This window comes from Siniperca chuatsi, linkage group LG13 (assembly GCF_020085105.1).
Source record: "Siniperca chuatsi isolate FFG_IHB_CAS linkage group LG13, ASM2008510v1, whole genome shotgun sequence".
NCBI lineage: Eukaryota > Metazoa > Chordata > Actinopteri > Centrarchiformes > Sinipercidae > Siniperca > Siniperca chuatsi.
The window spans coordinates 19,710,061-19,724,310 of NC_058054.1; the positions used below are offsets into that span (position 1 = coordinate 19,710,061).

Consider the following 14,250-nt stretch of genomic DNA (forward strand, 5'->3'; position numbering starts at 1 on the left):
TTTAAAACCAAAGAGATGAATTTGCTGACATCTAGTGGTTTGAAACGTTGCGGCTCAGTGCTGCGGCAAGTGGGCACCCTGCCTGCAGGTAGACAAAAGGAGTTACAAAACACGCTTAGTATGTGGGTTGTTCAAACTTGTAATGTAGCCTTAAATTGCAACATTTATTGCCAAAACGAGCCTTAAAATATTTCTCTAGAACTTATATATTATGCCAGTATCTATTTTTTGTGACTAAAAATCTTTTTTTACCCTGTTTTCTTTAACTGTGTTCCCTTTTTAAATGGAAAATATATTTAATTATGCTCACCCCTTTTAACATTTCCATACTTTATTACAGTTATCTCTGTACAGTAGATTTGGCCCTTCATTTCCTTATCAGGTATTCTCTGAAAGGGAAGAGGAACCAAAAACCATCTGATTGCAGATTACTGAGTTGATTAGTACATGAGTATTACATGAGTTTCACATATCAATAATCAGGTATGCATATATTGTCATTTACTGCATTTATTGCATATTTCACAAATCAGTGTTAACATAAAATAAAATGATTCAACAGAACTCAAGTTAAAAAAAATTAATTACATACAGCATCTGAGCATTTATAAATATCTAGTAACCACTGAGATGTGCATATGAAAACTAAATATTTTGCTTTCTTATTACAGCTGTTGGACTGCTGTTAGGATGTGAGACATTATTGACTTCCATTATCAGATAGTAAAGATGTAGTATTGAATGTGTATATGAGGCAACTGAAAAAAAAGCATGCTGCATGTGAAAAGCCAAAAGCACACGCCTTAACAAACACAAATCATGTCGGTGCTTCAGCTGTAGTTGACGTTACACATAATTCTGGTCTTTCTTGCCGCCCTCTGAATGGTGATCACCCAGGTCGGTTTTGGTGCGGGACTGAGGTTTGTAAACAACCCCTGGGTAACTGAAAAGCAAGAGGCAACACATGGAGTAAAGGTAATTCTATAGTGATGGGGTATCTTCTGTCAAAGCACATGAAAAGTCTTATATTTAAATAGTAGGAGATTGATACAAGTAAAAAAGAAAAACAAATCCACAGACATTAGTAGATGAGCAGAAAGTCAGTTAAAATGTGGGTCTTCATTTATTCAAGATGTTCAGGTCCTTTCTCATCATTTGCTGTCCCTAGAAATATGTGAGGGGACTCACTGTGGTTTTTCATCTTTCACCATTTCCTTGAAAGCCAGTGATTTCAGGATGCCACCAATAAGCAGGACCCCCCCTCCGATCCAGGCTACAAACAGTGCAGGGCCAAATGTGTATCTGTAAAGACAAATGACACAGTTCAGCCAAACAAGACGTAGTATAGGTCCAGCATGTGAAAAATGCAAGCAAAATAATAAACGTTATTTCCTACGTGGGCATTCCTCCCATTCCTCCTCCCATTCCTCCTCCGAACCCTCCACCCATCCCTCCCTGCATCATGTTTCCTCCGTAGTTGTAGGTGGACATCCTAAAACTGGCCACAATCTGACTGGCGTAGATAGAAGCTCCTGCAATGCCACACACACCTGAGAGAAGGGTATAGAGCGACATAGACAGGAACTCAGTGATTTATTTACTTCATAGAGAAACTGTTAGAATCAGAGAGGTCAAAGTTGATGGACAAAAGCTTCACATTGGTGATATCTGTGCTGGGTTTCTCACAAATGAGCTTCCTGTTAGATGTACTCATACTTTGGTTATTTCCAACCATACCAGCGGTGATGAACATGATGCCAGCGGTGAGGCTCATCTTGGCCTTGGTGGTGTCTTCCATGCTGATCATTGTGATGCAGGTCAGGGAGAAAACTGATATCACCGCCCCGAGGACACTCAGCACCATGCCCACTATCATCAGGGCTCGCACAGCCTGGAAGGAACCTAGTGGACAGAAAACACATTAACTGAGACACATTATATTGAGTCTGATATTTCTAAAATTACCGATTAGTTCATTGTGTCTTACTCTACCAAAAGGCTCCATTCAGCCTAGATTGCATTATAATCTGCATCACAAGTGACATAAATCATGCGTAAGACTTATATTTAGCCTTTTGACCTCATATTGCAAGACTTAAATCCTCTTGATCTTCCAAAGATGTTAACAGATGGATTTAATCATATTATGTGACCTGTATTCTCCCACAGTAGGTGTGCGTAGGAACCTGCCCTTTGCGTGTTGTTTGTTCTGTTTCTGATAACTGTGTTGACCAAGTGTCGGCCTGGCTGTCCATTAAAGTGACCAGAATGCACTGGTGCTAATGCAAATACTGATAAGGAGTGGGTTCGACACCGGAACAAGAATTTGCACGAGGACGACGGGAACTGAGAGTAAAAATGATTTTAAAACATCATCTGTTTAAAAAATAATAATAATTTACACAAAGGTTATTCCAAGAAGAAGCGTTTTAATTTAAATTCGATTCAATTCAATTTTATTTATATAGCGCCAAATTTATAACAGAAGTTATCTCATTGCACTTTTCCTATAGAGCAGTTCTAGGCCGTACTCTTTATAATATTATTTAGAGACCCTCCAAATTTAAACTGGGCACAAACCATCACACACACACACACACACACTGTGCCTCCCAGGTACAGCTTCCCTTCGTGAAATAATCTGATTTATCCCTTCAACGCCTAAGCGAGAAAAGTCCTGACAGATTTTGGCAGCAGTTTCATTTTACCATCAACATTTCTCCTTAAATTGGCTTTAAAATAAAAAATATACATATTTCTACACTACATGACAATATGTCATATTTATTTGTTCCACAACTTAATTTGAGCTATAAGATACTTTTAAACACAGGAAACCATCATGGTTTGTTTTGAAGTATTCTTGTTCTCCATTTTAAGATTATATTAAAATACTACTATACTACTACTACTATATTAAAATAGTTCTGGCAGGTTTCAAGAGGTGAAACTAACAAGCACTGGCCTCTCATCTAATCATCCTTTCTGTTTTACATGAGATTTTACAAGTATGTGGCGTGAAAGAGACGCAGAGAGGGAAGAGTTGACCTTCTATGTCGCTTACACATGTCATCATGGACCCCACGCAAACACAACCGAACGAGACTCATCCCTGCACCGTAAAAACCTCCTGCCTTGTCTTTTGAGAAGAACTAGTTAGACCCTCTTGGATCTTGACAAGTAGTGAGAGAACTTCCTCCTAACCTGGACAATCGTGTTTAGTTACAACTTAAACTTTGCTACTCGCTGCATCATTGTTCCTGTGGTCAGAGAAAGCTCAGCAAACATCTAACAATATCTCTTTTAAGAGTAGACATGAAATTGCCCAGACAGTTTTAATTTCCTCAAAAGAAAAACTCATGAGGCTGCGGCCATGACAGTAAAGGTGACTAATTCTGGATACAGTTTGGCCATGTTTAATTATTAGAACGGCAATGAACTAAGCTCTGCAAATTAAAACACAAGAGAGTTTTGTCCTACCTGAGAAGCCCAGGATGCCATAGAGCGGGCGACACTCTGTGAATCCCGAGGAAGCGGTCTCACAGTCCTGCCACAGACCCTTGTAGGTGTAAACAGACGTCACCACATCCCCCTGCCTGTCTTTGACACTCCATTTGTTCATGGCAGTAGCTGCGATGAGGGCTGCTGCTCCGATCAAGCCCAAAATGAATCCACCATTCTGCAGAACTGAAGGCGCCATTGTTGTTTCCTCCTTCAGAAGTTAGGAAATATACCTGGGAGGCACAGTGTATGTGTGTGTGTGTGTGTGTGTGTGTGTGTGGATGGTTTGTGCCCAGTTTAAATCGATAAAGAGTCTAATACTTGAAGTATAGCTGCATATGTAAATGAGTGTAAGTAAAGGTGCCAATGGTGAGCAGGTGTGTGGTGTGCAGGCAGAGAATGAAAATGGGCTAAGAGGCACTTTGTAGTGATGGTGGCGTTGGGTGGAGGCGGTTGGGTTTCACCCAGTGGGTGATACAGGGTTGGGCTACCTTGTGTTGAGAGGTGTGGACACAGTGGTGATAGGCGCACCTGGCACCTAAATGAGGACTAACTGTTTAAATGTAAATACGTGGAACTGAATCACTGACTCCATAGGGCTTTCGGTAAATCGCCAGCAGCTGGTCAGTGAGTAAATTAAGCAGTGACTTGCCATGCCAACACCCTCACAAACTAAAAAATGATGCAGCTCTGCAGAAAGACAAACAAATACCCAGAGATGAGGCAGAAATGAGTGTGTCACAACGTAATGAACTAGCCGAAAAGCAAGTAAGACAAACACTGGAAAAAATAACACACTTGACAAGTGGAGATTCTCAATTATATGATCCTGGACAGAATGTAAAAGTTCATATCAGGCCGAGGTGTTACTTTATAATGAGGTATGACAAGCCAGTAATGTAAAAAAAACCTTTTCTCATCCACATGGAGGCCAGAGGTCAAGCTCAGCTACAGAGCTGCATCCCTTGGCCTTTGCATTGACGAAGATTTGGTGTTTTGCTCAAGGACACTTCAGCAAGATGAAATCTCAACAACATGGGGACGTTAAACCCGGCACTTCATCCTAAGAATTTTCTCTTCTCCCCGGGCTGCCCAGGGTGTTAAGTGAAATCCCTGGAGTGTCTCGGTGGCCAAAGGGTCAAAGATGCTGACCATGTTATTACAATGTCCCCGATTCAGCTCAAGACATTTGTTGCATTTCTGCTGTGTACTATCTAATAAAAGCAAAAATACCCCCCAAATGCCCTCTGTCCATGTCCCAAATATACTGATATAGCATCAGTGGCCGTTCCCATTTTAAGTTTGATAAACACTGAGACTGAAACTGGTTCTAGTGAGGGGACTCATTCCCTCTTACTAACTTTGAAACAAACAGTTCCTCGTACGCTTTCCATGATTCAATTTTTTCACCTTATCACTTTGTCAACAACTGGGGAGGAGAGAAGTTTCTATTCTTCTCTTATCATTAGTCTGGCTCGCTCTCACTCCCTCTCACAGACACACACACACAACAAAACTCATACAGTAGAGCCAAACATGATAGGACTAGAAAATGTAATTTTGTTATGTTTGTCAGTTCAATGGACTTCTGTTTTTTTTTTTGTATAATACTAATATCTGTTTGTCTTTTGTGTAAGTCTTTGTTGTGCACCTTATCGGGAGGTTAAAAGTCAGCTAGTTTAAATAAGCAGGTAGTCAGGAACATGAAAACATACTGCTTTGATAGAAAACTTCCCCCAGTTATTATTACAACTGATGTCTGACATAAAATGACATCTAACAAAAAACATTTAGAAATAACACATTGATAATCAGTAGACATAAAAAAATGATTTCAAGAAAACGTGTAGTGATGTGATTAATGCCAAATACAAACCATAATATCAATAAAATGATTCAACTTCACACCAACATTACTCACTGAAAAGCGACTTATTATCCACAACTGAGCTGCTTATATAAAATGTTTAGCCATTATTTATACAATTAGCCGTTTTTGAAAACAACAGTCTCCAAAGAAAAGAAAACTCCAATTATAAGACAATGCTTTATAGAAACATTTATTATTTCCACTTCAAAATAAGAAACAGGCCTATATACTGCGACAGACATACTGGGGGACAAATGTAAGAATGTATGAATCAAAAGTGAAAAATTAGACTTGATGAGTTTTTTGGGCCTGGTGTGGACAAAGTAGTCTGTTGATTTTGATCAATTATTTAGAAAAGTTATGCGGGGGGCCTCTTGCATTTTATTTTTATAACTGTTTTGAATTCATGTTTTTGTCAACAGAGTAACAAAATTGCATCCTCACATTGTGCCCCAAATCTTTACTTTGCATTTACATGGAATAACTAGTAATATGGGGACTTGTGGTGTGTTTTTAGTGCTCAGCAGTAGGCTAGGTAAACAGCAATTTATGGCATTTTGAAATGTAGGCTATTTAATATCTGCGGAAACACCTGCCTGTAACGCTCAGTGTTGCTGTGCCCAGTTCATATTACATGGGGAGGTCCTGTGCGCAAACTTTTCCCGTTACGTCTTTAAGTGTATCCAGTCTGTCACACGCTGGAGCTGGGTGAAGTGTACGCGTCCATGCCGTTCTTGGTCACCCCTCCAGGGAAGAGAATATAGGCTACCTGAGGCTGTAAACTGGCAGCAGACCAGGCGCTACAGCTACACGGCACCACGTATCCCGGGCTGGAGGGCGTCGGGTGGGTGTGGGTGTGCTGTCCGGGGCAAGCCAGACCCGCAATCCCTCCAGTCTGGTATCCAAACGTGTGCGCGCTGAAGGGCAGAGCGCCGGCGGCCAGAGTGTGCGGTATCTCCGCCATCCGCTGGACGGCTCCGGTGCTGAACTGCGCCACCGGCTCCAGCAGCGAGAAGGACGAAGAGGAGGAGGAGGAGGCGGGAGCGAGGAGAGCTCTGGCTTTATCCCCGGGGACAAGAAAGGAGTCCATGGAAAATCCCTTCAAGTGCTCCGCTGCGTCCCCGAGTAAAGACGGCAACGGGAAAACGAAACGGTCCCTCTTCAGGAGACTCTTGGGTTTGCGCCGGGGTCTGTACTTGTAGTCCGGGTGCTCCTTCATGTGCTGAGCCCGCAGCCTCTTGGCCTCGTCGATGTACGGACGTTTCTCGGAGTCAGAGAGCAGCTTCCACTCCGCGCCGAGTCTCTTGCTGATTTCAGAGTTGTGCATCTTTGGGTTTTCCTGGGCCATTTTTCTCCTCTGGCCTCTGGACCACACCATGAAAGCATTCATGGGTCTTTTGATGTGATCTAAAGGTTTTGCCATATCAGAAACTGAAACATCAATTAATAATACACACACCGGTCCTACTTTAAATTAAGTCACCTCTCCAAGAAGCTCATGCTCCTCTCATGCGTAAAAGGAAAAGTGGTGAAGAAGTCTCAAAGATAGAGAAATTATTTCTTAACTGAATCTGTCTCTTTGGTAAGAAAATACTAGAAACCGTAATTCTAAATTGACTGAAGCATTTGTACAAAGTGGAACGGATAAAGCGCAAAGCCTGGGCGCATGAATGGGAGTCACACAGGACACAAGTTGGAAGCTTGTTATGGATGATGCTGGGCATGTCAACCACTCATCACCACACCACTGTCACGGCAGGCCAAGCCAATGGGAATGAGAGAGAGCACTGTAATCCCTTCACAAAAAGTGACTGTACAACATTTCTCAGGGGCTCCCTCCTTCTTCCTCTGCAGAAGTCATCTGCTCCATAACACAAGCAGAAAACTAGAAATTAGAAGGTTTTGTACTCACTATGGAAGTAAAATATGAACGTTATTTTGCACTGCAGCTCCTCCTTGTCCTATAATGACCCATATGGCTCATTTGATCAATAATGAACTTCACAAGTCTATTTCAGAAGATCTCAGAGGAAGTTGCTTTATACTTTAGTCATGTGAAGCCATCTCATTAAACCAGGGGTGTAACCAGAATTTTAGAGAAGCTAAGGTCATGAGTCAATGGCCCCCAAACACCCCTCACACCCCCAAAAAGAAAGTCTCTAAATTTTGTTACTTGTTTTATTGTAGCGGAGCAATTCTTTCAAGGAAAATCCTCTGAAAAACAATAACACTAAAATAACTGTTTCACAATTAGTACCAGGTTACATAGTTCTTTCCAGGAAATGTCCACGGAAATTATTAGGAAATTACAGAACCGACAAACAAAGTGTTACTGGTTTATTTCCCGAAATGAAAGTCTAAATGTCTAAGTGTAAAAGCCGTCTCCGAGCTACCAAGAATAAAATTCTGGGCTAGAAATACTGGATCCTGGTGGAAAATGGGTCGAAAAGTAGTGGAATCAGGCTAAAAACTGTCACCAAAATACAGAGAACACGACCCTGCACATGGCCCTGCATGAAACAAAATTAAATAAAATAGGCCTTAGGTCAGTGGGTAGAGACGCTACTGCAATCTTGCTTCCATCTTTTGTTGCAAAATCACTCCCAATTTTTACTCTTACATTTTAAAACTTGTCCTCAAAACTCATTTAAATTCTTTCCCATGATGCCATGCAGGTTTCTTATATATCTCCCTCCTCCATACTCCACAAAATCAAAATTAATCACAGCCATAATTCACTGCCCCTGGGTGACTCCATTGGTTGTTACAGTTTTCATAATTACTATACCTTATCTGATCAAATATGTGCTTTAGCCATCTCGTCTGTTATTGAAATGACATTGATGGAGAAATGTCTGAGCAACAACTTAACTATAAATTATATACACTATACTGTGTGTGTACACAGCTACTCAGGGTAAATATATATGTATATATATAGGTAACAACAGGGGATTACTGTATGGAGTATATACTCAGGAAGCTCATTTTACAAGGACAAATACAATACCATCTTTCTGGGTGTCTAAGTGGAAGCTTCCAGGCCGTCTCAAAGGCACCCAAAATGGCTTCTGCAAAAAGGATTATTACCATGACAGAAGCATGATGTGTTTCTCCGTAGACAGACCTGTGGCGTTTAGTTGAAGCTCTGGGTTTAGGTTTTGATAGCGGCGATAAACTTAGATATCAGGGTGCCAGCGAGGAGGAGGCCTTTATTTCATTTACCTCCCACAATCAAAGGCACTGCGGGCCTCTTCAAAGGCAAAATAAATGGACATAAAAGATCCAGTGGTGCACACCGCACCAGTGGTGGAGATGATAAGACGTTTTCAGAGAGTGTTTTTTTTCCCTGGGTTTCCTTGGAGCAGACGGGCTGGAGGGATAAAGTGATTGGCAGCAGGGGTCAGACAGTTGATCTGTCTCCTCATGGCTGTGCTGTTATCTACTGTGCTGTAGGTTCAGGCCTCGCACACAGGAGGCAACCACCGCCACACAGAGGCGATGATTACTTCCACAGAGGAACCATGTTTTAGAGAGTTTTCGACGGTGAGAAGAAAAACTGTCTGAGAACAACAACATGAGAGGTGAGGGCCAGTACGGAGAAATCTGTTTCTTGCAAACTGTTACAATCATTTGTCAAGATTTATTTTTATTCTGCTCACAGCTTTCAGCTGTTTCAGTTGGGGGAAAACATAGAGAAGATGCGTTTTTGTGTACTAGTCAGTGTTTGGTGTGTGACTTCTAAGAAAGGGCAGCATTTCAACTCTGGAGAGATGGGGTGGGGGGCGGGGGTGGGGGGAGAATAAGAAAAACTGCCAGCAGCACAAAATGGCTGTCGTAATCCGGTTATCCCTTGGGCTCTAAAGATACTGGTCCTCTCCTTAGGAGTCTATCTTTTCTTCTTATGTCAAAACTGTCCTCCATGCACTCAGGTGGATTAAGGCGTCACACTGTAGAAAGAAATTGACAGGTACAGAAAGACCTGGGGGTGAAAAGGAAATGAAAGACGACACAGAGAGGCAGGCCGGGCGCTCGGGCCTGGGCAGTGTGCCAACGTCTGACAAGAAAATAATCTATCAAGTCAACTCCATGCTGGAGAAAGAAATGCTGATGTTTCCGACTAATTTCCTGTATTGATTAACTGAATAGTTATTGACGGAGCTGATCACGAATCCTGTGAAAAGGCTTTTCTTTCTCTGAATGGCTGAAGTGTTTGACAGCTGTATTGTTCACTGATGCTGCTGCATTATCTGACTTAGGTTATATTGGGTTTAATGGCAGCTCCTCAGGAGTGTCCAATATTAAAACTCACTTAGAGTAGATTACATTCTGGATAGATTATATAAGCATATCATCTTCCATTGTTGAAAAAGAGCTGAACAAAAGGCTCTGCTTCACATTGGCTGTTACAAGCGTAGAAGGAGAGGATGGCCTCCAGCTGAAATGATTAGTCCATCAAGAGAAAATTAACTTATTTTGATGATGGCTTGGTGGTAATTTTTTTACACTTCTTACGACTTCTCCGTCGTAAGGATTTGCTGCTTTTCTTTGTTTTATGTGAGAGTAAACTGGACATCTTGGGATTTGTTAAACAAAGCAATATGAAGATGTCACCTTGAGTTTTAGGAAATTGTGATGGTCATTTTTCTCCATTTTATAGACCAAACAATGAATAGTTTATTTGGGAAAAAAAATTAACAGATTGATTTACATTAAAAAGTATTTGCCTTACATCTCTTACTTGGATTTTAAAAAATTAGATGAGGAAAAATTGATTAAAATAAATCCAAATGTTGGTTGAATCAGATTTCCTACATTTTGATTGTAGCCAGAGCCATCCCTCTTCTTTATAATATCCACAGTAATCAGAGAGCACAGGAGTGGGAAAAATGAATGAATTATTGACACCCAAATTTAAGTTTCCAGACTCTCCTAACTGACAGATAAGATCTTGGTGCAAGTCTGAAGAGACAGACTTGATGAAATGAAGGCCGAGGTCCTTGTGTGGAAATGTGGCCCGCTGCTCAGGTCTAAATCCTGTTTGGTTCACCAGATCAGTTTGTTGGGCTTTGCTGCACATCACGGTAAACCTCAGCAAGATTTTAAAATGTTCTCAGTATGAATACACACTTTTACTCCTACACTGAGTGTGCACTGGAATTCTACTACTGCATACTAGTGAACTACTGAAAGGGTTTCCATCTGATGATGTGGAAAGTTCAGATGCACCCATACTTCAAATTTTGTCATTTCAGCTCCAAATAAATACACTGAAATCCAAAAACTACATTCAAGTCTAACAAGAGTTTCTGACACTTCTGAGCAGTCCATTAGGAAACATTTCCGGGGGAAAATCCCCAAGATTTTCAGTGCTCTGAGGGGGGGGATTTCACTAAATCTTGTGCTTATTCTCATGATACTTAGGAAAAGTAAAGCGGTTTTAATAGCTTTCCCCCTGACACATTGATGGTGGAATATGCTTTAGCTCTGTGGCAGATAGCTTCAATCCCCATGAGGTTGAGAGAGAGAGGGAGAGAGATCTGCTCGTCTCTGCCTGCCAGGACACTTTCATAAGGCCCCATCTAAACTAAATTAATACACTTCCTCCAACATCTGAGGATAAACCTGATGGCCACATTACTGTGGCAGCCCCTATCAGCCAGTTTGTAATACAACCGAGTCAGCAGTCAATGAGATACATTTGCAACCAGGCATTTGTCAGCGACTCTGTGCCACAGAGGCAGGAGATTTAAAATGTCCTGCAGTAAATTAAGTGCTGCTTGAAAAGTGAAAGGTGCCGGCTAAGCAGGCGGCTGCTTACTTTAAATGACAGACTGGTTAAGCGGGTGATGATGGTGTGGTGATGGAGGGAGGGAGGAGGAAACTGAACCAGGGGCTAGAAGTTTTTTTTTTCTGATTATGGCTCCAGTGCATTTTACACATTGGAAACTATATTTCATCTCTGAATTCATGACATTTGGTTTGAATATGATCTATATACATGACCATGTTACTTCCAGTTGTGTTTTTTCTACACATTACAAGCATTCTACACTGTACTACGGCAGACTATCTTTGGACTGACTGTGTAATACACTAAAATGATCTGACTCAGAATCTGTAATGTTCTGACGGACACGAGTGAAGCTCAGAAAAGAATGAGCCACTTTTAAATAGATAGCTGGATCAATGATCTAGTTAAAAGAGGCTACCTGAGGTAACCTGCCGATAATTAGGAAGCAGAGAAACTCAGCTCTTGGCCTGATCACTGGAGAGAATTGATTTGCTGTGATTCAGTGAGACACTGAGAAAAATCCAATAGTACCTTCAGGTATAAAGAGGATGACTTAAGATTAGAGTAATTAAAGTGAGGAATCAATTTGTTTGGTGTATATTCTCTGCTTGCTTTGCCTTTTAAACTACATAACTATTTAATAAAAAGTTATTGGATTGATAATCAATCGTGTCTGGCCTGCAGTTGGTCATTAATACATGTTTTTTTATCCTCTGAGGTAAGTTTTATTTAAACATGGGCTAACAACCTGAAACTAATATGTATTTTCATTTATGCATTATTGTATATTATTACTGATCTACAATGCATTACTAAATGTTTTATTAACCATTAATAAAGTACTTAGTGATAACGCAAACCTTTGAGTATACCATTTTGTACGGAGGTACCTGTAAATGTTTAAATACGGACACACATACTTCTCTGCTACAGTTAAAAGAAAGAGGACTGTTAATGCCAGGAATAGTAACTTAAACTAAGTTTAACCAAGTTCCATTAAAAACAATAATATGACAATCATCCTTTTCTCTTCTTTATGTCTATCTTTTCTTCTCCACCTCATTTCTTTTTCTTCTCATGCTTAAAGGACTGTAGTAGTGTTTTTGCATGTTTAGGGGATATTCACTAAAATTGATTTTCCAAACCATTGTGTGTTATGTTATTGTTGTAAAACAAAGGAAGGGCTCTACCTGTGCCTTTATATTTGATCTCTTGAAGTCCTCTAATGTGAAACAAGCCAATAGCAAGTCCATTTCATTCACATAAAGGACCATCCATTTTTCTTTTTTATAAAAATCCATTAGGAACAGTCCACTTGCACACACACACATGGACATTTCAGGCTTGGCCTGTCATGGTACGGATGTACCATTCCTAGTGTTCCTGTCTGTCCCCTGTTAGTCTCCCTTGTGTGTGTGTGTGTGTGTGTGTGTGTGTATGCTATGGGGCGTGGCCTCCGAGGTACTGCCAATCAGCAACTGACACACCTGCCTACCAACCATCTACTGCTGCTCATCTGTTCTCCATCCACAATCACACCTGACAGTATATCTACCCGGCTCTTCTCACCAGTCTTCGTCAGATTGTCCGTTTACATCAATGGTATAACTCTTCGACAGCTCTCACCTGCCTTGTCTCAGACTGCATTCCTGCCTCGGCCTGCCTGCTCTCCTCAGTCTCGTGGCGGTCTGCTGTCTGCCTCCAGTCCACCAGCTTCCAGCCTCACCCCCACACTCCTGGTTCCTCATTGTGTGTTCTTCTAAATAAACGGAACCTACTACTGCACACTCGCTGTCCTGGTTGTGCTTTTGGGCCCAGCCCCGGTATACCATAACATGGCCTCACTCAGCATGTGTGTTATGTTATTGTTGTGCAGAACTGCATTTGGGACTTTTTAAATCAACTGCATTAGCCCATAATGATAATGTCAATGTAAATCTGATAAAAAATTAAATAAAAGCAGAATATGTTGTCTATTCACATTCATGTTATCAGTTTCTGTCAGCAAGTTTCTTCCAGTTGATTTTAAAACGTAGCTTATTAAATGACAGGAAACATGCGGCTGCTAAGAAAGTGGAAGCAACACAAGGCATAAAAAGACGTGCAAAAATGCTGGTATGGTCCTTTGTCTGGGAGTACAGTATCCATTTAAAAAAACTGGGAATTATCAGCAACTTTCATTCTCATTCAACAGAAACCCCATATTAATAGGGCGGGTACACAGGAAAGAGGCACTAAAATATACAAAAACACACACACTTCATAGTGTGAAGTCACTCTACAAATGACAGACCATGGTGCCACTAAGAGGCTTATGAAAATAATGGAAATAGTGTAGCTCCATTTAAAAAAAACTGGGAAGTATCAGCAACTTTCATTCTCATTCAACAGAAACCCTTTGCCATATTAATAGGGCGGGTACAGGAAAGGACCTCCGGAGGAGGAGAACTATAGATAAAAGACTTTTACTTCCCTGGAACATACCGGACTTTTAATATCTTATCTCTTTGTGCACTTTATTGCTTGGCCCTTCATATTAGCTAACACTTTTAACACTTTGTATTATGTTTAATATTCATGTATGACTTGTATTGAAGTATTTATGTTGTATTTTTGTTTTTGTAAACTTTGTATTGAACTTGTTGAAACTTTTTTTTAAAGAAAAGAAAGAGGCAATAAAATATACAAAAACTCACACACTTCATAGTATGAAGTCACTCTACAAATGACAGAGCATGGTGCCACTAAGAGGCTTATGAAAATAATGGAAATAGTGTAGCTCCTGTGGCGATGATATGCTTGCTGTAACAGAAAGGGAAAGAGACTGGTATTTACCGAGATATCTCCTGGACTCGTGTTAAGCAGAGCGGTGGCTGTCCTGAGCCAGACTGGAGGGAGGGGAGCAGAGATACTGTCACAACAGCAAGCTCAGACAAGCCCCAACTGGGTGAAGAAAGAAAGGCATTAAGTGAGCATATCTTTAAGTAGTCTGATGCTCCTGCTGCACCACTGAAGGGAGACTGTGCACAAAATAAGTATAGGCAGGTGATTTCGACCCAGAACACATGACTGTGTTCATTTGTAA

General features: G+C 40.9%; 2 protein-coding genes across 3 annotated transcripts; both read right to left on the minus strand.

Annotated features, from left to right (window-relative positions):
* Positions 1-494: 494 nt before the first annotated feature.
* Positions 495-3,758, minus strand: cldn18 (claudin 18). The gene is made up of 5 exons (XM_044220354.1): positions 3,481-3,758; positions 1,738-1,902; positions 1,397-1,550; positions 1,189-1,302; positions 495-943 (listed from the first exon to the last, which is right to left on the minus strand). Exons 1-5 carry the CDS (start codon positions 3,698-3,700, stop codon positions 847-849), a joined length of 750 nt encoding a protein of 249 aa, XP_044076289.1. The 5' UTR covers positions 3,701-3,758; the 3' UTR covers positions 495-846.
* LOC122887287 (transcription factor Sox-14) lies at positions 3,729-14,015 on the minus strand. 2 transcript variants are annotated; one of them, XM_044220357.1, is made up of 2 exons: positions 14,001-14,015; positions 3,729-6,778 (listed from the first exon to the last, which is right to left on the minus strand). In XM_044220357.1, exon 2 carries the CDS (start codon positions 6,759-6,761, stop codon positions 6,063-6,065), a length of 699 nt encoding a protein of 232 aa, XP_044076292.1. In that variant the 5' UTR covers positions 6,762-6,778; positions 14,001-14,015; the 3' UTR covers positions 3,729-6,062. The 2 variants fall into 2 exon arrangements, with proteins under 2 accessions (XP_044076292.1, XP_044076291.1); XM_044220356.1 differs by lacking the exon at positions 14,001-14,015 and adding an exon at positions 12,792-13,049.
* Positions 14,016-14,250: the final 235 nt, after the last annotated feature.